This window comes from Podarcis tiliguerta, assembly GCF_965153285.1.
Source record: "Podarcis tiliguerta genome assembly, chromosome: 11".
NCBI lineage: Eukaryota > Metazoa > Chordata > Lepidosauria > Squamata > Lacertidae > Podarcis > Podarcis tiliguerta.
The window spans coordinates 32,397,379-32,424,080 of record NC_139544.1 but is presented as its reverse complement, the minus strand read 5'-3'; the positions used below and the strand labels follow the sequence as shown (position 1 = coordinate 32,424,080).

Below are 26,702 nucleotides of genomic sequence, written 5' to 3'. Positions count from 1 at the left end.
GACGAAAAGACTCGCGGAATGGATTCTTTTCGTCTTGCGAGGCACCACTGTAACTTGTTAATTTAACGTTTATTTCTATGAGGAGGAGTAATTCTGAGGGGTCAAACAAAGAAATAATTAAAAAGTGACAAAAAAGTTATTTTTATAATGACAAGTTTTGCGGCTCCCAGTTTTTTTTTCTTCGGAAACGGGTCCAAGTGGCTCTTTTTGTCTTAAAGGTTGCAGACCCCTGGTTTAAACTATGGCTTCATGTGATGTGTGAACCAGGACATTATCATGAATGAACTAACCATTAACATGTTAGATGAAGAATTGTGATTGGATTAAAGGTTATTGTGGATGTGATACTGAATATGCTACTTGGAAGTACAGAGGTCAGAAATTTGCTCTTGTTATAACAGCGTCCTGCAAAGCAATATATCGGGTGCCAAATAATTTATATACCAAATAGTCATGTTTTCTAGCGGTTCTTACTGCGTTGTGAACTCAGTGACTTTTTCATTTCTGGAAACTTGTTTTAGACACCTACGACCAGAGAGCAAGATCATGCTTTCATGAGCCCAGTGGAAGTGCTTGGCACAGTAAAAACTCCATGCTCAAGTATCATGAGAGCAGTCATGATACTTGCAGTTTATCAGAACTTTTATTACTTTCTCTGCTTGAGAAAATTTTACAGACCATGGATCAAAGTCTAGGGATAGCAGTGGGGATCTTTCCAAAGGTTTCTAATCTCTCATTATGCCTTCTTACGAACCTTGGCACTTTGGAAGAGGAACTTGAGTCTGATTTGGATGATGAAACAAAAAAGTTTATTCATATATGTTGACTTTAGGATTTCACAATGTTATGGCCTTGATAACAAGATGTCCTGTCCTTGAATGTCCTATGAGGGCAAGCTGATAAAGCATGACTAATTCATTGAAATGGAAGTGAAGAAACAGAGCCTCAGAATTGTGCTTGAAAAATAGCAGTTTGTTCTTATTTGAAGATCTCTGTTGAAACATTTGTAAATTAATTCAGGATACAATCGTGGTATATATACATTTTGTAAGTAAAGAGATAAACAAATAAGAGTGCTGAGTCTGTGAACAAGGTTAAATATACTAAAACAAGTTTTTTCTGCCATTCAGGAGTAGGAAACTTGTGGTTCTTCTAATGTTGTTGGACTCCTAATGGTCAGGGATGATGGAGCACGTAAGCCCAGCAACATCCAGAGGGAAACAGGTTACTTACCTCTGCTTTGGTTAACATATGCATGCATTAATAGGCAAAACTGAAATTGGCTTATTTTCATTTTTCTGAGGGTTAAAAGGTAAAGGTACCCCTGACCATAAGGTCCAGTCGTGGACGACTCTGGGATTACAGTGCTCATCTCGCTTTATAGGCCGAGGGAGCCAGCGTTTATCCACAGACAGCTTCCGGGTCATGTGGCCAGCATGACTAAGCTGCTTCTGGCGAACCAGAGCAGCTCACGGAAACGGCGTTTACCTTCCCGCTGGATCGGTACCTATTTATCTACTTGCACTTGACGTGCTTTTGAACTACTAGGTGGGCAGGAGCTGGGATCGAACAACAGGAGCTCACCCCATCATGGGGATTCGAACCACCGACCTACCGATCGGCAAGCCCTAGGCTCAGTGGTGTAGTCTAGAGTGCCACCTGCATTCTGAGGGTTACATCTGAATAAATACACAGACAACTTGCATTGCACGCATTTCACTTGCATGATTTCAGCTTTGTGTGCTTGGCAGCCAACCAGCTGAAATTGCACAAATTAAATGCACACAAGGCGGAAAGCTTAAAAGCTCTTCCCACACTGGGTTTTCCTAGTGCACCAGCTTCAGAAAGGTAGGGGTATTCATGCGGAAGGCAGTTCCAGGTTGTCGTGATTGCAGGGATTGTCTGTAAATCTGAAATCACATACAATGTAACCTCACGTATGTTGCAAGGTGACGGGGGCAGGACACAGATTCAAATGCATGTTGATGTTTTGTATTCTAATACCTTGCAATGCTTCTTACCATGGAAAGTCATCTTGGGCCGATCTTGGCCGGGGGGGTGGGGGCTGCGCTGAATGTCACCCCCTCTTCGGGCTGAAGGGGGTGTGACATTCGGTTCTTCCCAACTCTCAAGCCTACAGCTTTGCTGCTTGCTGGGCTTGGGGGGAGTCACGGGCGGTGCGGGGCACGCTGAATGTCACCCCCTTCAGGATGACAGCCGGGACGGCCTGCACCCCCCTTCTTAAACCCCTGGCTGCAGCTGATCAAGGAAGCTAGTGTTTGTGATATTCCTGAGCGAAAACAGAAGGATGTGTGGGCCTGGCCATAGGAAGGAGCCAGGGCTATAGTCTTGTCTCCTGCTCCAAGGCTAACTTGGCTGCTGTCTGAGAAGGGTAGAGGCAAGCAAGTGAGCAATAAATAAAAGCCGCCAATGCAATGTAATATAGCGTGCCTTAACATTACATTGTCTAAAACTTTGAAATTGAAACTTTAAATTTCATCCCTGTTTTTTCCAAACTCCTTGCTTCCATTTCCTGCTCCTTGAACCCGATTTCCTCTTTTCTCCCCCCACTCCTGCACTTTGCCAACAACCCTTTACAAATTAACTGAAAGAAATAACTGTTGATTCTGCCTTGGGTATACATTTTTTTTAATGTTTCCCCACCATTTACTGTTTTACAGCCTGCATCCTGCATATTGCTACTCTTTTTCTTTTCTTTTTAAGTTGGGAAAATGATAGCGGAAACATGTTGGTCAATATATCCCTGCATTAAGCTAGAACAGCTGCAGTTCAGCTTTTTCTTCCTGAAAGCTTGTGGGATTGGCTGAAGTTCATTTTGGATCTCACTAATTCTTCACGCATTTAGCCTTTTGTGTTCCCTTTGGCTCGATTGTGGAGGGGGAAAAACTCTTTCTAAAAATGTTCTTAAGCTGTAATATTTAAAGTAAACAGACTGTTCATTGCTGTGGTAACGAGACAGCACCCATGAATTGTATCAGCTTTGTAAACTGAAAAAAATATTTAAGTCGTTCATCTTGGACGGTAATCTCCACCCAGGTTTGTATTTGTCCAAAATACAGTTTCCCCCCTCATTACTTACTTGTTGACACACTGTGTGATCTTGTGACGTCACCTGCTACGTCCTTGTTGCAAAAACCTTGGAGGGGATGGGCAATGGTTCAAATACCCTAGTGGATAAATCTTTGTATGGGAGTCAAGTCAAAAGTTTCTGTAGCCAGTCAGTATTGTCATGACATTGATTGAAAGGGCAAGAGAAGAGTGGAGAATGGGCTACCCAATTTAGAGCTGAACGCTGCATTTCTGTTGTGATCAAGCTGTGAATCAAGCCTTCCTACCTTGCAGAGCTGATGGTTGCACAAGGAGGCATTCCTTTGTGGATATCTTGTGTCACTTGACATGGTGAAGCATTGCAGGTTGTCAACCTGGTCCCACTGCCCGCCAGTGGGCGTTTCAGGATTCTAGGTGGGCAGTAGGGGGTTCTACAGCACAACCTGAATCCTTGTTCCATCGAGCACTGGTGGGCGGTAAGGAAATTTTACCATCAAGAAAGATGCATTAGTGGGCAGTAGGTATAAAAAGGTTAACTACCCCTGCATTAGATGGAGCATTATTTTAATTTCTTGCCCAATGCTACTGCAGAAGGGACAAAAAGAATGAAAAAAATAAATAATTACCAATAAATAACCACCACTGCCCAATACCAAAATCAAGCGCTAAAAGAATCAAAGAAATTAAAACAGGCAATCATTTAAGAACTTACATAGTACAGTGGTACCTCGGGTTACAGATGCTTCAGGTTACATACGTTTCAGGTTACAGACTCCGCTAACCCAGAAATATTATCTCGGGTTAAGAACTTTGCTTCAGGATGAGAACAGAAATCACGTGGCAGCAGTGGGAGGCCCCATTAGCTAAAGTGGTGCTTCAGGTTAAGAACAGTTTCAGGTTAAGAACAGACCTCCAGAACGAATTAACTTCTTAACCCGAGGTACCACTGTAATTATTACCTATGTTTCTGTCCATTCTATGGGGTCAGATTTAGAAAAAGCAAGGTATGGATATTGCCTTAGCGTAGAAAGAGAGTTGAATATTGCTACTGAAGAGAAGCCAGTAGCAGTGCTGGAGTATGGATTGTTTTAGTCCATCATAGAGTGATCTATCCAAGTTAGTCACAGACTGGAGAGGAGCAGTGGAAAAGCTTGCATCATTGACCTACTCATTTCAGATCACTTTTTACTTTTTCACTAGTGCTGATTAGACTTTGGCTTTTATAAAGCAAGAAAACAATCTTGCAAAGCTCTTTCAAACTTAAATTGGCCCAATAAAATTCACTTTAATGACGTGCATTCTAGTGCTTGGTGAAGCTCATATACCTGAATGAATATTCCCCAAGGAATTCTACCACTTTCAATTTAAATGCCTGCTGTTATAATTAGGTAAGTTAAAATATCGACTGACCTAGGTCACAAAATTATGCCCACTTACCTAGGAGTAAGCCCCCTTGAAAACAAAGGGGTTTACTGCTGAATAAGATTGCACTTCAAATGCTACCCCCCCCCCCCGACATGAGGGAAAGCAGTGGAAAATCATGTTGTAAGAGTGCAAGGCACAGATGTACTGCCAATGCCGTGATTGTGGATGTGGTTGTGAATGCATGTCTTCCAGACACTGCAATAATCACAGTTGCTGCCACTTAGATTTATGATGATCGGGTTTCCTCACATTCCATTTGTTTAAAGGAATACCCAGGAATGGTTTGGGACTGTTTGCATGTGAAAAAGTGTTTTGCTCTTCCCTAATATCATACATACCATTATCAACTTTCTGAGATGGAAGCAATTTAAGTTTCCTTCATTCATTTGTCCTGTTGGGAAGACCATGTTTCACGTGTGTCTTAAAACGCATTTCAGCATGCCAGATGTTACGTTCTCTGCGAGTAGCTGCTGAAAACATGATGCAAAATGTGGAATAATTGAATTGTATTAAGACAACAGACTCCTTGATACCAAGGACTTTGGTATGTAGGGCAGCTGCATGGCTTTCAGTTTGTTTAAGCCTTAATGAACTTTGGTTCTACTGTTTTTTTTTGCCTTGCAAGCAGCCAGGTCCAAGTTAAATTATCTAATTTAACAGTACAAATATTTGACAGTAGAAATATTTTAGGATTTTAAATTTATTTTAATGGCTGTCATTGTAGTACATCTAAGACAGGGTCGGGGAATCCAAGGCCCAAATGCGGCCCTCCAGTACTTTCTGTTTGGCCCTTGGGACTATCTCCAGACCATACCATCTCTCAGAGGCCACCCTCTTGAATGCTTTCGATTGGCTGGAATGTGTTCTGTAACTGTGATAATGCCTCTTGTCTTCGTGAAAGGAGGATGGAGAGAGGTGTATGTATTTGGGCATGTGGAAGTCTCTGCTATTGGCATGGCTGGAGTGTAAAATGTCACACAAAGGTAGGAGTCACAACCTTTGCTCTGCCCACTTTTTTGATTGGCTCCACACACACACACACACACACACACACACACACCCGGCTCCCAGAAGGTCGCTCACAATTTAAGATTTCTTTCCCCATATGAGTACCTTGTGTGGACTGTAAAATCGGGAGCTGCTTGTTGCTCCCTAGGCTATATATAAATAATACAAATATGCCTGACATTTTAAATTCATTATTAAATATCAACCATTTAAACACATCTAAATCAATGTTATTTATCAGTTTTTTAAAAATATATAATAAATCAGAGTCAGATATGATAAAACTTTCCAGTGTGGTCAGGTACAGTATTAATAAATAATATTAACTAGCAGCTAGTTCCTAAAAAGAGCCAAGCAGGAAATAGCAAACAGATTTCGGCTGATGCTGTCTCCTGCTCCTCCACTCTCTCATATTCTGGTGCAGTTCTTAAAGGCTCCAACAGCAATAGAGACAAGGGGAAGGGGAAACTGGTGTTCAGGCTTCCACCTTGTGCTTTGGATGTTCCTGATTTTTCGCGACCATTGTCGACACTAAAAGCATTTTTAGAAAGGGAGCGTTTACATGAGGTGTTTGCTCAAACAAATGGGTGTTTGTTCAGAAGTAAATGCCTCTGAGTTCAGTGGAGCTTCCCTGCAAATAACCGTGCAACAGGATTTTCTGCGGCCTCATTTCAGAAAAGGCGTATTTCCCAAACAGATATTCCATTTGCTAAAGAAGTATAGAGAACTTTGCCACAGTAGAGGAAATGTGAACCCTGCTTCACAGAGGATGTGCTCTTGATTCTGTCAAGCTGTTTGTAACTCAGAGTGCAGTTCCAGAAATCAGCATTCAGTCTTCTTGTGCTATGTATGTAGTAACCAGGGTACGCTAATCCAAAATACGGCTTGAGTTAATTAACTTAAAATGATTATTTTCTAAACTTTTGCTGTATGCAGCTGAAAGAAAAAGTAAAGTAATGTTTCCTGTAAAAACTTGATCTGAGTAAAACACTAAAAGTTTGGACACCGTTTTTCTCAAATGTGTACTTTGTATACAACATACATTTTAGGTTAAGCCCCCAATAAATAAATCAATGAAATGACTCTCCCTCGGGTACCACCTTTGTTAACCTTGGCACAGCTGTTGTAATTCAACTTGCACACACAAATATAATGAAGTCCTTGACATCGCAGATTTTCTGTAACTGCTGCCTAATGGCCAGGCATTGTAAACATATATACCCCCCTCTGAAATTGTACTGATTCAAAATGCTTTTAAACTTTTTTCAGCTGAAGTTCATACTTCTCATCTGTGTGGTGGCCGATATTGTACTCAGGTTGAATTAGATCTTTGTTTTTAATGACCATTAATGGCTAGGTGCTGGGCAGCAGGGTCATTATTTACTTAGTTACCACAAAATACCACCGTGTACTTCACTGAAATTGAACAGCAACGTCTCTGGAAACAGTGATAACGCTGGCTTACTAGCACATTATATCCTGCCAGACTGTGACTGCATATTCTGATCTTGAAAGCTAAATGGGATCAGAGTCTTGGAGGCGAGACATCCAACGAAACTCCTTTTTTACTGCATGAACGGCTGTTGATCATTCCTCATGACACTCTTTATTCAAACTCTGTGTTTCAGGAAAGGGAAATATGTGATGCCATTCATGGACTTGTCACTGGAAACAGCATTGTGTGCCATGATATCCCCCGTTGTCTCCCTGTAACTTTTAGTGAGAGAAACGTGACGTGGCATTATGCATTTCCCCACTCCTGCTCCACAGTGCAGTGATGGCACATCAGTCAGGTATAAGGAACCCGCAACCATCCAGATGTGATGTTAGCACAGCCTTCCTCAACCCGATGTTTTGGACTTTAGCTTCCTTCATTCCTGACCATTGGCCATGCTGGCTGGGAGTGATTAGACAATGTCTAGAGGGCCAAAAGTTCCCCACTTCTGAACCAAGAGAGCCAGCAGAGCAGGCTGTCCTGCTGCAGGTTGCCTGGGCCATTCATTCACTTCCTCTTATTCCACTGTAGTTTGCAGCGCCACCCATCTGTGGCCAAGCAAACTGTTGCATGATGACACTTGTACATTTTCATTATATAGTAAGAAATGCTTACATGTTAATTTGCTAAGTTATCACCCTTCTAATTTTTATTTAAGTAACTAAATTTGTTTTTTTCCCAATCAAGTTAGAGTGCATTCCTCTTATACTAGACATGCTACTCTTGTTTAACATAAGACAGTCTTCTCCAAGCTGGCATCCTTCAGATCTTTTGGACTAAAATTCCCATTAGCACTGGTAGCTAGCACACCTGTGCTGTATAGAGGCTAATGAGCAAATAGAGAGAGGTTGAGAGAAGTAATGAATGGAAGATACAACTGGTGCATTAAGAAAACCTAAGAATTGGCTATTATATTAAGCATGTATGTTACATAATAATAATAATAATAATAATAATAATAATAATAATAATAATAATTTATTTGTACCCCGCCCATCTGGCTGGGTTTCCCCAGCCACTCTGGGCGGCTTCCATAGAAACCAAAAATACACTAAAATATCACAGATTAAAAACTTCCCTGAACAGGGCTGCCTTAAGATGTCTTCTGAATGTCAGGTAGTTATTTATTTACATGTGGGTTCAGGGACTGTTTCTCCCCTTCAAAACAAAGAATCTGAAAATTTGTGTTTTACAGTGGCAAGGTGGACTTGTAATCGACTATAGAGAAGGGTACACAATCTTATTGCATTCAAGTTTATCTTTAGTCGAGAATATTTGTTTAAGAAAGGAAAACTGTTGCTGACCTCTTGCACAGTTAGCACTATCCAATTGGTTTTGATAGAAATATTGTTTTCATAGTTGCCAGAATTTCCTCTTGTTTCACTGTGAAGTATCTCCCAGTTTTCCTCAAGAGAATTTTATGACACAATCCTAATATTATGTATTGAATTAGTTTTGCTTTGTAGGCTAGAAGAAAATATTGCATGTTAACCAATCGACGGCAATGTTTTCCTTATGTATTCCAAAAACTGCCTTCCAGTTTCCTGTCCTATGTTCTTTCATTTTCCTCCTTCTCCTATGAAATAGCCTTCTCACACAAAACTGACCGATAGAAAATATTTGCCTTTAGATTTGATGACAGACTATAGAAACTGTAAAACTATAACAGTAGACACTTCCTCTCACTGTCCACTCACCATGATATTTCCTACCAGTATGACCATCTCTGCAGTCCTACCAGTATGTCCATCTGCAGTCCTTGGTGCCAGCTAGCTTTTGGGGTTAAGGATAAGGAGTCTCTATCAATAAAGCAGAATCTCTCCTAATCTTCCCACCATATAGATTATTGAAATGTTTACACATGAACTTCCCAATATATTAATATAGAAAGTGGTGATTCAAAAGCCTTAAAATAATACTGAATGTGCCATTAAGGTAAGATGGGGAATATGCAGGAGAAATGATTCTGAGGAGATACGGAGGGCGCTTGTAGAATTTGTACTGTTAAAATGGACAGGGGTCAAACCATTGCAAGAGGTGTTGAAATTTTGGGAGGTTGGATAGTTATAATGGAATGGTCTCGGTGGTGGGGTGCACATTTTTATTCTTATTTATTTATGATTATTACTTTGTCAAAATATATTTTTTAAATTTAACAAATGTATAAAAATAGATAAAAAATTAAATAATAATGTTATTAATAATACTAATAATACTGAGCGCTAATACTTTAAGGCTAAAGTCTTTAGAGAGGTTTGTACTTGCTAATAGGTGATTTATACATAATTTACTTGACAATTCTAGCTGGATGCAGTTTGGAACTTCAGTAGGATTTTGTAAAATATTAGTATTATGAGAATTAATAATTCAATTTATATCCTGCCTTTCTTCCTGGAGGAGCCCAGTAAAAAGCACCAAGAAAACAGGCTATAGTTATTTGAAATGAACATAATGTTATTACTCATACTGGAAAATTGTTTGTAGTACTCAATTTAGAAACATGTATATTTTGCCTCAGTCTAGGCATTATCTCATGCTTATTCATATTCACGGGGGTATACATTGACTTTCCACGCTAGGAACCAAAACACAGAAATGTAAAAGCCTCCACAATGGTTCAGATTTTCACTTTCTGATTACTGTATATTCAAAAGGAGTTGGGTTTAAATTACTGCACACCACTGCCGTATTAATTTCAGTGGTATGTTTAAGAGGTACTTTATATAGTTTCCATTACTTCTCAAATGAAAAGGTCAACACCTGAAAGGGAAGTAGTTCCCAAGACATGTTCTCTGCATACCTGACATTTATTATGCTAGACGTTTCAGTTGTGTTTTATTAAGGCTTTTTAAAAAATCAGTCTGGCTTTGCCTTTTTATAAATATGGCCAATTGAGATGTAGTTTTAACATGCTCCTATTTATGTAGCCGCTACTACATCATATGTTGGTGTGCTGTTGCTTTTCTTAAAAGTGCTGGAAGTCTTAATTATTACTTTTGCCAACTTTGTGTGCTTTGACAGCATATTGCAAGCATGATAGCAAGCACAAATCTAGATTTATATAACTCTGCAGCTCACATTCTGGTTGTGACGGTTGATGGTCTGATGTTGTTAATTGACTGCTTATTATTTGGCAACCTTGAGAGGCTTGTGTGAAAACTGGGTTGTTTACACCTGTTATAAGGCTAGGGTTGACTGCCTGAGGCTGCCTTAGGCAAAAGATAAAATGATGTGTTTCCATTCTGATATATGGAAGCTAGCTGGCCTGGCAGTCTATTCATTCTTCAACACAAGAGTCTTCCACTTCACCTAAGGGGCTAATTTAGGGGTGTGAGATAGGCTTGCACACACTCCCATGCGAGTATAATAAACATTAACAGCTTGCCTCTTGCATCTTGCTGAGGCAATTAGCAGCAAACCAAAGTCACCATTTCTGAGCATGTGGTTAGGTGTGTTGGAGAGGGTTTCCCTTGCCCTCCCAGGGCTGGTAACTCACCAGCTTGCCTTGCCTCCATCTGTCTGCTTAATTCCTACTTAAATCTGGACCCATCTTTGTGTCTGCTCATACAAGCCAGATGCTTCTTCTGAAATTCTACTTGAGTATTCTTCAATTCAAGGGTGTAGCTAGCTGCTCCGGCACCCGGAGCAGCAGGGGCGGGGCGATCCACGCATAGGGGTGCCACAGCGATCCATGCTCCACCCAGGGCGGGGGCGCTGCAGCAATCCGCCCAGGGGGACACCACAGTGAGCTGCCCACAGAGTCCGCCTGGTGGATGCAAGCCCCACGTTGCCGTTTTGGGCAGTGTGGGGCCCCGAGCCACTGGGTCACTTCGCGTTATGCCCCCCACGGTATGCCATTTTGTCACCCCCTCTGGGATGACACCTGGGGCAGACCACCCCCCACCCCCTTCCCACACCCCTGCTTCAGTTCTGTCCATGGGTTGTGCATGCCAGCCAGCCAGCCCTGCTTCCTCCATCGCTGACCTTCCTGCTGACTGAAGGAGAATTATAAGGGCATTTAGCTGAATGCAGTTACAGGGCACCTTGCAAACAGGAACCCAGATTACACAGGGCTCTCTCTCTCTCTCTCTCTCTCTCTCTCTCTCCCTCTCCCTCTCCCTCTCTCTCTCTCTCACACACCCACCCACCCACCCACTACAGATCTTCCTGCCCAATAAGGGAAGGTCAGGGGTGGAGAAGGAGATGTCACATGCAGATGCCCCTATATCCTCACACAGTACAGTGGTACTTCGGGTTACATACACTTCAGGTTACATATGCTTCAGGTTACAGACTCCGCTAACCCAGAAATAGTGCTTCAGGTTAAGAACTTTGCTTCAGGATGAGAACAGAAATCGTGCTCTGGTGGGGCGGCGGCAGCAGGAGGCCCCATTAGCTAAAGTGGTGCTTCAGGTTAAGAACAGTTTCAGGTTAAGAACGGACCTCCGGAACTAATTAAGTACTTAACCCGAGGTACCACTGTACTCCTGCTTGGGGCCCCTGCACCCTTTGCTAAATATCACCCAGCCATTGAGCAAGCCAGATAAAACTTAGTTAGCCCTTCTAAGCCACTTATGTAGCCTGAGCCTCTTGGTTGCAATAATAATAATAATAATAATAATAATAATAATAATAATAATAATAATAATACCCCTGCCATCTGGCTGGGTTTCTCCAGCCACTCTGGGTGGCTCTCAACAGAATATTAAAAACACGATAAAACATCAAACATTAAAAACTTTCCTAAACAGGGCTGCCTTCAGATGTCTTCTAAAAGTCAGATAGTTGTTTATTTCCTTGACATCTGATGGGAGGGTGTTCCACAGGGCGGGTGCCACTACTGAGAAGGCCTTCTGCTAATATTGGGAATGTTCTGTGCACTGTTTTTGTTGTACCTGTTTGGTTTTGATTTTATGTTTTATTATATATTTACCCTGCTTTCATTGTAAGCGGCCTGGAGAACTTTGTGTGAGGGGGATGATGAACAAATGCTGGGGTTGTGTGGGGAGAGATATTATGGCCCATCCTTTCCATGCACATTCATTGTAATTTCTGAACAATTGCTCTAGGAAGCCTACATGAATCCATTCTGTGCATATGCCGCCTCTGTTCAGATGGCCATTCATGGAGTAGGCAGGTCCAGCTGTTGATAGACTTACTTCCACTACCACCTGCCCCATGTTCAGAACACATATCCCCTCCTTAAATGTGAACCAACTAGCTTTCCTATGAAAGAGAAAATGAGGAAACCATACAAACATCAATGATCTGTCTTAAAACAAACCACTTATAACCCAGCTCAACTTTTGCTGATGCGACACCTAGAATACTGTAACCAAAGTTTTTACTTTCTTTCCAGAATTTTCAGACAAAAGGCTAGTTTAGCTTTTACATTTTTTGTAAGTGTGTTGCGTAATAACACGGGTTCTTTGCCGCACCCAGCAATGACATGGTTGCTGTTGAACATTATCCCTGGAGATGGTGATGGCACAGCTTAAAAAAACACGTATCAGGACCACTGACTGATTAACTTAGGAAATCAAATGGCATAATGTTTTCCAGATGGATGTTTTGTGAAAACAAGTTTGTCATTGTGTCAATTTCAAACAGGAACACTTGGAAAGTGATTTTAAAAACACGATATAATGCTTTTATTGTTTAAGTTTCTCGCCTCATAACTTGTTGCATTGATGTGGCATTTTGTTATTTGAAATGTATCAGTTGCATTCAATGTTTTACATAGAAAAGGGGGGTATAAATATATTGTGATTTAAAAAAGAGTGCTTGTTGAGGCAGGATTATGTACCCAAACATTTCTGATATATCTTCCTAATTTTTTATAAAGAATGTTATGAAATGGTTTTCTCCGCACTATACAGCAGCAGCAGCTCATTTGGGGGGGGGAATAGAGCATTGTGGCGTTCGTACAGAGCCCCCGGTCGTCTCACAGACTATTGACCCGTACACCACTAATCTGCTGCCCCCAACCAGGTCCTCCCTGGTAAATCACTTATTCTCAGTCAGGTTCTTAAATTAACAAAGAGTGTAGTTTATTGCAAACACAAATAAACTTTAACTGCATTCAAAACGTTGTTACTCTTTACCTTCTTAGTCTTATTTTATCCTGTCTCTAACTCTTCTATCTCCCCTAACTGTCTCTCTATTTCCAACTGTCTGCCAACTGCTTTCCCAGCTGACTTTCCTCAACCAACCAACTAAGTAACTAAAACCAACCTTGGGCTATAAACAGGTGGGCTCCACCTCTGGCTTTTCTATTGGTCTACCTATTAACTCTTTCTCTCCCCCGTACAGACATTTTCAAACTAACGGGCAAACGCCACAAGCACGAACCCCCCTTTTCTTCTTCTAGTGGTGTAGGATGGGAGAAGCAAGACAGTGGTGAGATCAGGGAAGCTCCGGGGTGGCAATGGTCATGTCCTGGAAGTGTGAATCTACCTGTGGGACACTGCTGCTGCTTCTAACCCAAACGGCTCCCAGACTTGCCCTGTCCTGGCACATGCAGCCCTGCCATTGGCTGTTGCTGGTCTACATCCCCCCCCCACCTCACAAATAAGTGAACTTCAGCAAATTCTGCTTTCATTCCCCCTTTTCCCTCGAATTCTGACATCCCCAGTGAAGAGTAGCTGAGGTTTTCCCCATAAATAAAAGCAGCGGTTGGCTCATTATGAAGAAAACCATATATAATACGCCACTGAATTAGGAAAGGATCTATTTGGGGTGGTTGGAGCTGGTTTCTTGTCTCTGTGTACAGTCATTTATGTAGAAGGCAGAATATTGCAGGTGAGGTCTTCCTCTTCCTGGTATCTTAATTATGGCAGAAACTGAACTCCATGGAATTTTATGCTCTCTGTGAAGCTATTAAGGGTACAGAAGACTTCTTGGGGACTGGTGGGAAGGTAGTCTTATTGGGAATAGGGACTTCCTTAGATGAGGGTTTGATAATGTGATGGATCAGAACAATGTGCCCCAAATCAAGACCTTGTTATGTCAAGTGCTCATTATTCTCATTGGAGAGGTTACATTAAGTAATATGTTTGAATGTTGAATATGTAAGTGAATGTCTAGAGAGAATGGATAAAACAGACACCATTAGATGTACTGCTGGATAAGTGCTTAATAGTTATTTTATTTGTATTTGTTTAAAAACCAATAAAAATGTTGTTTTTATATAAAAACCAATGTACCCTCCACCCTCTTTTTCCTGTTTTGCTCCATTCTTTTCCTCCCTATGTCATCCGGCGGATAGAGCCTGGAAACAATTTGGTATAGAGATCTAGTATTTTATATGGTATAATACACTTGCTCACTCTGAACAAACCAACATCAAAGCAAAAGAAAGAAAAACCTACAAAACCCAACACCCTGTGGTGTAAGACTGATTTGTAGTTTGCTGAATTTTCTCAACCAAATATCTTTGCAATTGTAGTAATTGGAAAAGTTAGCATTTGGAAAAGGTAAATGTTATCAGAAGAAGCTTGATACTAGTTTCACCCAAAGAGCATCAGCGCTCAATGAAGTCGTTGATTGGCTAGGCAAAAGATACAAGGTTTTAGAAATCCAGGTAGAGAGACAATTCCAAACAAGCTATATTGGTGCATGCCCAGTTAGACTATAATCCTATAGCTGGATACATATGAGTAAGCCTAATTGAATTCAATACCATTTTCTTCTTATTAGGCATGAATATAGGATTCTGCTCTTACTTGCTTTGCACTGTGTCTCTGTCATGTAATGGGTATTATTAAAAAAAAAAGTGGGGGATTTCAGATTGAGACACCAGCGGATCCACTTAGAAATGTCAGTGGAATATATATACTGGACCACCAAAATCCTGGTGTTGGGTTCTTGTTAAATGTTTTGTTAGTACACTGAAAAGAGAAGTGAGAAACAAAGTAATTACATTTGCACATGGTACAAAATCAGATAGCTGAAAACAGCTGGAGGCAGTAGGAAGATATGAATTGATCTGTAGAGATTTCAGCAATGTGCAGAAATTAGTGAAATTTGTCTTGGGGGAAAAACATTAACTGGGGAAGGAAAGAGAGGAGTTGGGACATCAGAAAAAAAGAAATTTGTGAACCACCTACATGTTGTACAGTAGTGTAGCAAATACCCATGACAGAAAAAGTGACGTAGGAACTTAAATTAGCTACAGGCAGAGCTTTTTTCTGGGGATATGCAGGGGTATACATGCCCCTAAACATTTTGTGAATCTAAGTTTGGCCTCATTGTCATCTTCGCTAGTGGATTACCTTTACTCTTGATAAAATGTAAAAAATTCAATGCCTAATGTCCCAAGCTTTTTGGATTGATAAATTGATTTATTAATAAATTTTGAGTTTCCCAATGACTTTATGAGTTAGCAAGATCTGAATGCACATGCAATTTCTTGTGGCTTGTATTAAACCACTATGCTGGCAAAGACAGATTTGAGAGGTATAGCTTTATCCTATGCAGATGCAATAAAGTCCTATATTTTATGGCACTTCTGTTTCAGAAGGCAGCACACAATCTGTGTTTTATTGGAGTTCCATTTACAGTTGAAATGAAACTAATCCCTGCTCTAATGTCCATTTTCAAATATCAGTAGAGACCTTTCAGATCAAGTCCTAGGAAGGAAAAGCTTTCACCAGTATACAAGCTCTATCTTCTTGCTGTTGTCATTTGTAACAGGAAAGCATTTGTAAAGTGAACACTGAAAATGCCTGATTGAAAATGGGTATCCTGACCTTATCTAGCTAAGTAACTCATTGTTTCTTTTTGTCCTAGTTTAGACTAGGATCGCTGATGTTACAGAAAGTCTCAGGTCCGGCTGAAGTCATTAGTGAGCTGATTAGCTATTGCCTAGACTGCATAAAAGGACTACATTCAAAAAATGAGCATCTGCAAAAAGAGAATGAAAGACTTCAAAGTGATCTGGATGATGTGCAAGAGCAGTAAGTTGAAAATAAACTGCATGGGATAGTCTTGGTTTGATTTTTATTCTAATATCAGTGAAATAGCCGCAATAATCTGTGCTTCTAAAGTAAGGATGGATAATGACTATTTTGATGATAAAGGGTCTTAAAATAACCATCTTAAAATATCTTAAGGGCTGTCAACTGGAAGATGGAGCAAGCTTGTTTTCTCCTGTTCCAGAGGGTAGGACCCGAACCAATGTCTTCAAATTACAAGAAAGGAGATTCCGACTAAACATCAGGAAGAATTTTTGTCACAGTAAGAGCTGTTCGACGGTGGAACAGACTCCCTCGCGAGGTTGTACTGTAGACTCTCCTTTCCTGGAGGTTTTTAAGCAGTGGTTGGATGGCCCAATGTCATGGATGTGTTAGTTGAGATTCCTGCATTCCAGAGGGGTTGGATTAGATGACTCCCGAGGTCCCTTCCAACTTCAGTTTATTGGCCCACTTTCATCTTATCACTGCCTCCAACCACTGGCTTAATAGCTCAACTGCCTCTCCTGATTCAGATGGTACAGATAGAGCTTGTGTCATCTGCATATGGATGATACTTCACTCTGAATCTCCTGTTGACGATACAGCATCAGACATTAAAAACTTCCCTAAACAGGGCCACCTTCAGTTGTCTTTTAAAAGTAAAATAGTTGTTTATTGCCTTGACATCTGCTGGGAGGGTCTCCACAGGGCAGGCACCACTACCGAGAAGGCCCTCTGCCTGGTTCAGTGGCCCCCAACCCCCTGAGACACTCCAGAAGGCTACTGTGGTTAACAGTTTTGAGAGATCAAGGAGAGAGTGCAGTGTTGCACTGCCACCATCTCTCTCCCAATTAATCATCAACAAGGGTGACCAAGCCAGTTTCAGGGCCGTGAGGAAGCCTGAAGCCAGATGGAAATGTAATCTAGAACAAAAAGGAGAGCAATACAAATAAAATGAGGACATAAGGCAACAAAGGATGAAAGTAACACTTGCAAACTTAAATTTTGTAAAGTGTAAAATGTCCCTCCTTATACTAGATGCAACAAGTTTTTGGTCACCTTCTAAGATGGTGGAGCTTGTTCTTCTGTGAAAAAGAAGCTGCCTGGTTTTTGTGACTTTCATAATCCTTGCATGCCACTACTCCGTGCTAAACCAGGAATCTGCTGGTGTTAATGTAAATCTGTTGCTTTTAGCAATAATAAAAGCATACTTCCATCTGCCGAGCTTTGGTTTATCCTCCAGATAGCTATAATTCAGAAATTTGTACGGATTTTGTTTCTTACTGAAAGCAGTTGTAGAAGTATTTTCTGCAAATGATAAGGTCCTATGGCTGATGTATAAGCAAGATTGAACTTTTTGAACCTTGCTGCTACAGAAAGGAAAAAACTCCAATCATCACTTTGTCTTTATTTTCTGAAACATTTTTTTTTAATTTGCTTCCCCAATGAAATGTGTAAGGATGCTCCTTTTACTGTTAATCCTCACATTTTACCATTTCTGTTCAATTTCCCCACCCCTGCTAAAGAGTTTGAGGTTTGATTTATAGTTGATTAGTACATATCATCTTTCTTTTAAGAGTTATTGAGCTGATCTACATGCTAATAATACACAGCCATTTGCATTTGCATTTAAATTAGATGAATTATTTATCAGCTGTTGAACACATCAAGGCAGACTCTGTTAGTAGTTCATAAGATTATTTTCCCATTATGGAATTTAATCTGTACAGCGGTACAATCTGTATTTGCTAATATTTTAAACTGGGCTAGTGACCTAAAGAGCCAAATACATTCTGAAACATAAGCTTAATATGTTGGGTCTTTATGGTTTAATATGCACAAAAAACCTGAATTTTAAATTTTAAATTTATAGACACTGGGTGAAATCAGTGGGCCTGCTCAGAGTAACATTGAATATCCCCCAATAGTATGACAACACATTCCATTTTAGGTGCTGGTTTCTCTACTTGGGTAAACTTGGAAGGCTGCTGTCATGCCTCATGCTTTTGATGTAAGCATCTAAGACAATTTAGAGACCTCTCTTACTCTTTATAATAAACATGAAATGTACGTTTGTATTTTTATTAACATTTTAAAGTTTTTAAAGCTCATCTGTGCTAATACATATATGATTATTAATAACCTGCTATACTCATTCCAAACTCATTCCAAATAGCAGTATGTTTATCCAAACAAAGTCTGCATCTATAAGCAATCTGTTCATATGTTGTTAGTGCTGTAATGTCTTCAATCCATTGGTTAAAGGGCACCATAGTCCCCCCCCCCCTTCCAATTCATCAGTACCAGTCTCTTGGCCATAGTTAGGGCTCATAGTTAGAGTCCATTTTTGTTGTCCAGTTGTCAACTTCCATATGATAGGTATATAATTCAAAATACTATTTTTTTAGTTTTTCCATACAGTCAGACTTATGTTCGTATATTACCTAGACAGTGGGACAGTGTCTTAACTTCTGTAAGCAGTGGTATCAATGGATCTAAGACTTACACAACAGAAAATCATGTTTAGAATATATTAGATTTCACTACGTTTGTATAGAAAAGGACTGTCTAACACTACTTCTTGTTGGAGATTTAATAATCTTTGAAACATCTTTGAAACATATGTTCTTGCATATTCTCACTAAGTTTTGGGGAACAGTGTTGAAGTGTATAAAGCTGACTGTATGGAAATATACATTTGTTTTTAAGGTTACAAAAATGTGTTGAAGCTAAAGAAGAACTAGAGATGGAACTTTATAAAAGATTTATCTTGGTCCTCAATGAAAAGAAAGCGAAGATAAGAAACTTACAGAAAAGTTTGAAAGAAGCTGAAGAAGCTGTCTTGGAAACAACACAAGCAAGGTGCTCTTTATTACTTTCTTTGTGCTACTAAGCATCATGCTTAAAATAAATGTGGTTCTGTTTGGTTGACTCGTCATAAGCTTACAGCAAAAATCACTTTGTTGAGCTCTGAAGTGCAGGCACCTTTAGCAGTTCTGCAATTCAGTCTCATTAATGCCATCTAGAAGCAAAGTAGTAAATCTGAATCTTCATTTGAAACTGTCAAACATTTTGTATATCACAGGCACGCCTGCCCGTCTTTTCTTAATCCTGGCTTTAAAAGAAGGATAAAAGTGTTAGCTAATGAGATACCTGATATGCAGATTGGGCTTTCCTTGAAAATATTTGTGATGATGGAATGGCTAAGACTTAGCTAGAACAGAGATTGATCAGGGTTAGCAAAAGTTTATTCCATGTAAATGCAGTAAAGTATTAGAGCTCGTTAATAATAATCTGAATTTGACAAAAGGAGCTATTGGTGGCTATTTTCCCCACTAAGAGTGGGGCTTTGTTTCCACTGAGGAAGCTAATTGGGACTGTAGAAGGATGTATTTGTAGGATTTGAAGCTATATCACCATCTCTAATGGCAGATGACCTTGAAAACATCAAGCTTGTATAATTTTAGGTATAAAATAAAATACTCTATTACTCTGGCTTGTTTCACACAATGCAACAGAAACAGGCACACATTGCAAATTTTGCATGTACCTTATTTTTACTATTATGCATAGTATTTTCCTGGAAATATGTTCAGGGCCTTACTGTGACTTCATAAGGGAGGGGAGAAGATATGTTGTAACTAGGGGTGGACAAATCAGTATATTTCTTCTCTGTGTACTTTCCCATCTGTTCATTCATAACACATTCATTTCATCTCATCTTGATATTTATCTGTATTGTTTTTAAAGCACAAAGATCCTAAATATGTTTGTATGTATTTCCTCACGCAATCCAAATTTCTAAATATATTTTTTCTCACAGTACACATCAATGTATTTTGATGTATTTTATCCTAAAATAATGCATTTGATGGTACTTTTTTGAACGGAGAAATTCACTGAAAAATTTAGAGGAGAGCACAAAATCTGAAAGCTTAGTTTCCAATCTGTGATTTAATCCGGAAGGTGAAGATCAAATAGGTTCATATTGAAATTCCCAGAATTAGTCGAGGAGGTGTGGATCAGGTCAACCAGTCTTAGAATTCATTTTACCTTTCCTTTCTGTCCTTGGTTTTCTCTTTGTTTTAGCAACATCACACATTACGTACTAAACTTTTTAATGAGAACCTGCTATAACTATCGTATGTGAAGTGGCCTTTAGACAGATGATAGTAACACTAACCTTCAATGGCTGGGTCAGGACCCACAGCTGGGTGGTGCCCTGACCTAAAGTGGGTCACACCAGCAGCAGCACTATCTTTTAAGGATTTGTTTTTTTAACGGAGAAACACAGAGAGAAAGTGGGGAGAGTTAGGAAAAGGAGAAAAGGAAAAGAGAGAATGAGAAAGACAGCAGAGAAGGACTAAAAACGTATATACGGGGAGGAAATGGGTTTCATTGGAGGCTAGGACTAAGGTCAGTCCCAATTATGAAAATGTTGGAAACTGCCAACTTAAAGGACTTTTGTGAAATCTTCACCACACTTACTTCATTTAATATACATTTGGAAAGGAACATACTTTAAAAAACATGTAACCACCATAAATGTTATCTAAACTTAGGAATCACAATAATTATTTTTTTCAAAGAAAAATGGTTAGGGAACCTGAGTTTGGTCAGATTTTTCTAAAACTTTTATTATCCAGTCCAGTCCAGATATCTTTTTTGCACCAGACATTGGCCATGACAAATCTGAATCAAAGCAAAACGTGGTGTCACACCACAGATAGTGGTCTCTATTTAGATCTCCTATCCAATTAATGCAATTCAAACAAATACCTGTTCATCTGCACTGCATATGCAGATGATGATGTCATATCTATTGGTTTAAGATGTATTTTAAAGGCATGAGAAGGAAATGCCTTTGTGCTTTTACAGGGACACCATGTCTACATCCGAAAGTAAAGTTGAAACAGAAGATTATGATGGAAGCACTGATGATGAAAGTGAAAATTCAACACAGCCCTCCACATCAGCAGCAGGTGAGGTAGACCAAATTGTTTATACCAGCGATATCACAGGAATCCCTTTTATTTTACAGGAATATTTTATGATGAAGGCCAAGCTATCAGGCAGACTACTTTGCTGCTGCCGCCACCTGCTCCTCTCCAGCATCCTTTTTCCTCCCTTGCTGCCTTCAGTATGTTGGGACTTTCCTGGGCTGCCTCCAGTCACTTCAGACAGTGGTAAAAGAGGAGGGGGGAGCAGTGGCGGAGGGGGCAGTGGCAGGATGCAACACTTTCTGTTTTGCTTCAAGCAGCAAAATGTATTGAGCTGGTCCTGTCTCCAGTCCTTATTTGACTAAGATTTATACATGCTACCGGGATTACCCTCAGGTTGAGGTCTGAGCCACTAATAATAATAATAATAATAATAATAATAATAATAATTTTTATTTATACCCCGCCCTCCCCAGCCAAGGTCGGGCTCAGAGCGGCTTACAAGCAATAATAAAAACAAGTTAAATGATTACAACTTAAAAACAAAATTTAAAATACAACATTAAAATATTGAAACATTAAAATATTAAAATGTTGCCTCATCGCAGGAGGAGAAGGAAAAGAAAAAAGAAAGAGAGGGAGGGAATCAAATTGGCTCCAAGCCAAAGGCCAGGCGGAACAACTCTGTCTTACAGGCCCTGCAGAAAGAAATCAGATCCTGCAGGGCCCTGGTCTCGTGAGGCAGAGCGTTCCACCAGACCGGAGCCAGAGTTGAAAAGGCCCTGGCTCTGGTTGAAGCCAATCTAACTTCCTTAGGGCCCGGGACCACTAGGGTGTTGCTATTTATGGACCTTGAGGCTCTCTGTGGGGCATACCGAGAGAGGCGGTCCCATAGGTACGAGGGTCCTAGGCCGTGAAGGGCTTTAAAGGTCAAAAGCAGCACCTTAAATCTGATTCTGTACTCCACCGGGGGCCAGTGCAGCTTGAAAAGCACTGGGTGAATATGCTCTCTTAATTACCTTACCCAGATATGGAAGATTTGAAACTGGGCGGTAATTGGATAGGTCTAAGGGATCTAATGAAGTTTTCTTTAAGAGTGGACATACCACTGCTTCCTTCAGTTCCCCTGGGAATGTCCCCGTGTCAAGGGACAAATTGATAATTTCAACCAGGGGGGTCTGTGCAACATCTGGACACTTCCTAATCAGCCAAGACGGGCATGGATCAAGGAGGCAGGTGGTGGGCCTACCAACTTGGAGGAATCTATCCACATCAGCAGGGAGTATTCGATCGAAATGGTCCAACACTGGACCTGAAGTCAGTCGAGGGGCCTCCAATTCAGTCACTGTATCTAAATTGGCAGGGAGGTCACGGCGGAGCAACAGGACTTTCTCCGCAAAAAAGCTCGCGAATGCCTCACAGCTGTGGATCTAATTTGTGCTTAAATTTGGTTGTGCTTAAATATGCTGTTTTATCGAAGTGCTCCTATGATGTGAATGCTACAATACTTGTCATGACGCTTCTGATGATTGACTTCTGAAATTTTTCTTAAGTTAAAAAACAAAAACTTCTCCCTTCCTGTTAGCGGACACTGAATCCACACCAAACTGGGAGGTACTGAAAAAATACAATTTTATATAAAGGGATGGGGGGTGGGAGGCAGCATTGATTAATTACTAAGAGATGAAAATGATCAGAAATGGATTTAATGCTGTGCCAGAGTATTGTAATAATTGCCATTAAAAAGGAAGCATCTGTCTTTATGCTGAGTTCCAGTAAGTCTCATTCCGAAAGGCCTGGGAGCTCTCTTTCATCTTCATGATGAAAAGCTCTCCCCAGGACACTTTCCCCTGCATCTGCATAGCATGACAGACACACTTTCAATATGGTGTTATAGATTTGTAAAACTTAGTGCAAGGGCTTTGTAAGACTAGGCAGGCTGGAAGCAATATGAATAATATTTTTATCCCTCCTTTATTAAGTTAAAATATAACCAGGTTCTAAAGTAGCAGGACGTTTGGGATATTGCTGTTCTTAAAATAAATTAAGAGTATTCTGAACGTTGCTGTTCTTAAAATAAATTAAGTTCAGGTTTCCATATTGCTCTATCTTTGCTCTGCACATTTGTTTCTCGTGGCAAATGTGGAATAGCCTGTTCATTATCTATAGCTTCACATGATGGACAGAAATGTAGGAGACCAAAGCTGTTAATTCCAAAACCTTTCTGCAGATGGATATTGCAATATAATAGACATTTGAAAGACAGCTCACTCTTGTGGAACCATATCAATTCCCTCCTCCTCCTCTCAAAAAATTGAACCTGTCAACATAGGCTGCTATTAGTAGCAGCCTTTGGGGCTTATTGTATAAATTGGGTTTAGGGGGTGGATTGGCATAGTAGAATAGCACACACAATGAGCTCTGTATTCAGCTTTGTAACAGTGGGAAATATTGAAACAAAAGTATGCAGTACTTGAAGTGAAGGGTTTCTTTATTTCTACATTAGAAATAATTTCATCAATTAAAATAGCATTTGGGGTGCTGTTATTTCACATTAGGGTTCCAGCCCTAATGTGATTTAAATAGCAATAGGTAGAGGATGTTTAATGATTGTATTTTACCAAAAAAAGAGGGGAGAAATGTCTAGTTCTGTATTCCAAATGGTTTGAACCCCTTAACTTCCAGGTCATCAATATATTTTGCAGAAGCCAAATGTGTTGAAACCAATGGGAATTTCTCCAATAAAATGGAAATAATCCAGCAGAAGTTGTGTTGTTAGATTACAGCAGGGGTGGAGAAACATTTTAAGCCCAAGGGCCACATTAAGCCCAAGGGCCCTTCTGAGCAATGCTCTGAGGGCCACATGCTGAAGAGACCAGAGATTTACCTACTTGTAAGAAATCCCATATTCAAGGAAATTTGGGAGGAGGTGGCAGTGGCTGATATTATAGAGACACTATTTTCCTAAGAGTGTGCCTGTGTGCAGCGTATATGTCATCTGATGAAGTAGACTGTGGTCCATGAAAGCTTATCCCTTAACAAATTTGTTAGTCTTTACCATAAGACTCTTTTTTCACTACCACAAACTAATAAAGGTACCTTTCTTGAAATTTAAACCATTCTAGTTTATTATGTTATGGTTGCTTGTTTGTTACTGTTACAACTACTGAACAATTACACATTAAACAAAAATAAAGATAGAATTTGGAAGAACATGTCTTGCTTGAGCAGTCCTTCAGAGAGTATATGTTTTCTTTTGCACAAGACTGAAGTGAAGAAAGGAAACTTTTATAACGGTAAATCCTAAAGAACTTCATTATTTGTAGCAGAGAAAAAGATCTTTATTGCCGCCTTCCTAAATGTCCGTATACTGACACTACAATATCTCTCGCGATAAACCAAAAGCTTATGGTGAATAAAATTAGCAAGAACATAGTAGCCTTTTCAAGAAAAGAAATAAAGACTTCCTAGCACTTTACATAGGAAATTGCTCTTGAATTAATTTTTAAACCTATAAATAATGTGGAGGCAATGTCAGTCCTCTGACGTTTGGTCTTAAGTAGATTTGAAACAGACACAATGTGTGCATAGCATGAATTGGAAGGATCTTTGTAAATCATTTTACTTTCTCCTGTGTTCAAAACAAATTAGAGTGTAATGTTTACAGGTCTCTTAGCTGTTTATAGCTCTTACCTGACTGCTTTCTTTGGCAAAGCATAGCCACTCTGGGAAGCAGTCTTATTTTGTTTACTTACGTTGCTACTCAGACTGGGCTGTTACAGCTGTCTTTCAGCAAAATGCTCCTCGGATCTCTGATCCGCAAAGAGTAGTTTATCCCACTTTTTGTCATTCTTTCTCATAACATTTAAGTGTTGCTGTTTGGTACAAATTACTACTAAAAGCACTCTATTCATTACTTGGCTAATATCCGGTGCTTATTCACAGGTAGCTTTGACTGCATTTTCAGGAGTTGGAAAGACTTGGTTGGTTGATTTCTTCATTTTAAAATCTAAATTTACTATGTGTAAGCCATTGTACTTAACAAAGCAAGCTTCTCACTGCACTAGCACACTGCTTATTTGTTGGACGACGTCATCTGGAACAATCTATTGTGCAGAAGAATAAAAGCACCACTGCTGGGTTGAAATGAAGTTAGCTGTTAGAGTATTCTGATTTTAGCTGATAATTCTGTGCCCTTAAATCAAGGGTAGCTAACAAAGTGCCCACCAGAAGCCCACCAGCTCCCATCAGCCTCATGGCCAATTAGTAGGAATTATGGGAGTTGTAGTCTAGCAACACCTGGAGGGTACCATGTTGGCTATCCCTGTCTTAAGAATAAGTAGTGGCATTCTAGGAATGAAAAGAGAATTACCAGTATTGCATGGATCTAGGGTCCAAATTAGACACTAGACTAAACATTCAGCTGCCATTGCAAATAATAGTTGTGCATCTAGTTACCTGCTTCACAATATCTAACAGAACCTGCCTCCTGCTGTTATGATAGACTGCATTTCCCTCCATCACCACCAGCAGCCAATGATGATAGGCAGGAACAGGGAAGAAAACTGCAACAGGAAGCCTTTCTCAAGGTCATCCTCCAATGGCATTAGACAACAGTGTTGGAAGGGCTGTGGCAAGCTTGATTCATTTATTCAGGTTTTGTGGGAATGCCTCCATGTTAAAAACTTTTGGAATAGAGTATTCTCCATCATAACTGCAATTGCAGGCCAACCCCTTTCTCTAAATCCTGCCTTAGCCCTACTATCTTTGGACATGGACGTAGATTCCACCCTTCTCCATAGAGAACTAGTAGGCGTCTTACTGACTGCAGCACGATTAGTGATAGCTCAGTGATGAAAGAACCAGATTGAAATACCCCTGAATATATGGGAGAATAATAACTGGGATACAGCAATGTCTGAGCATCTCACCAGACACAGAAAGGCAATTAAAGACATAACAAATAAGATACCTTCCAAGACACATAGGCCCCTTTAACTATGTTAACGGCCAAAATCAAGACCTTGTTATACCAACCGCTCAATATTCTCATTGGAGAGGATACGTTAAATAATATGCTTGAATGTTGAATGTGTAAGCGTATGTCTAGAAACAAAGGATGAAACACAATTAGATGTACTGCTGGATGTGTCTTTAATGGTTATTGTATTTGTTTAAAAATCAATGAATTTTTTTTTAAAGTACCACTAGATATTGTTGAGGAGCTGGAACGCTATTGGGGTACCTTTGGCCAATTTATTATGGAATAAGTGTTGATGGCATAGATGTGTAAAGTATATTACACAAGTCTGTGCATGTGTGTGTATATATAAACACAGAGAGAGGCAAAAGCCAGTAGACAGAAATCTGGGACATGGGAAGCTCCTTTATTTCATGTCAGTTGGTTGGTCCAGCTAGCTTGGTACTGACTGGCAGCAGCTCTTCAGGCAAGAGATATTCCCAGTCCTGCCTTGAGATGCTGGGGACTGAACTTGAGATCTTCTACATGCAAAGCAGATTCTCTACCTTTCAGAAATGGCAATATGCCTTTAATGTGATCTTTCAAATAAGTTTTCATATTCAGTTCCGAGAGAAGACACAAAGTCTAATTGCTTTGGTGTTAAGTTGGTGGTTTATTTTAAGAGTATTGGAACATGGTTCCTTTTAGAGTGGTGTTTGTTAAATTGTCTTTTGGTATCCTTGGGTAGCAAGATCAACATAGCTCTGTTATTATGAGTAAAAGCAAGTTTGGAGAAAATAACAGGTGTCCTGGTAGTAAAAAGTCAATGAAAGAGTAAATCACTGGGACAC

The 26,702-nt window shown here is 40.0% G+C and overlaps 1 protein-coding gene and 1 long non-coding RNA gene across 10 annotated transcripts in view; one reads left to right on the top strand and one right to left on the bottom strand.

Moving 5' to 3' along the window:
- XRCC4 (X-ray repair cross complementing 4) overlaps positions 1 to 26,702 on the top strand; it is a 103,680-nt gene that overhangs the window by 26,627 nt on the left and 50,351 nt on the right. For all 9 annotated transcript variants that reach the window (XR_014503088.1, XR_014503089.1, XR_014503090.1 and 6 more), the window contains 3 exons: positions 15,788 to 15,954; positions 18,661 to 18,813; positions 20,830 to 20,933. Coding sequence is in view for 6 of the 9 variants with exons in the window: in XM_083404275.1 (XP_083260401.1) it covers positions 15,788 to 15,954; positions 18,661 to 18,813; positions 20,830 to 20,933 (424 nt within the window). In the remaining 3 variants the exon portion in view is untranslated. The remainder of the gene's footprint in view (positions 1 to 15,787; positions 15,955 to 18,660; positions 18,814 to 20,829; positions 20,934 to 26,702) is intronic.
- On the bottom strand, positions 51 to 4,960 carry LOC310660205. Its single transcript, XR_014503305.1, has 2 exons — positions 3,101 to 4,960; positions 51 to 992 (listed from the first exon to the last, which is right to left on the bottom strand). It is a non-coding gene; the product is annotated as an uncharacterized lncRNA (long non-coding RNA).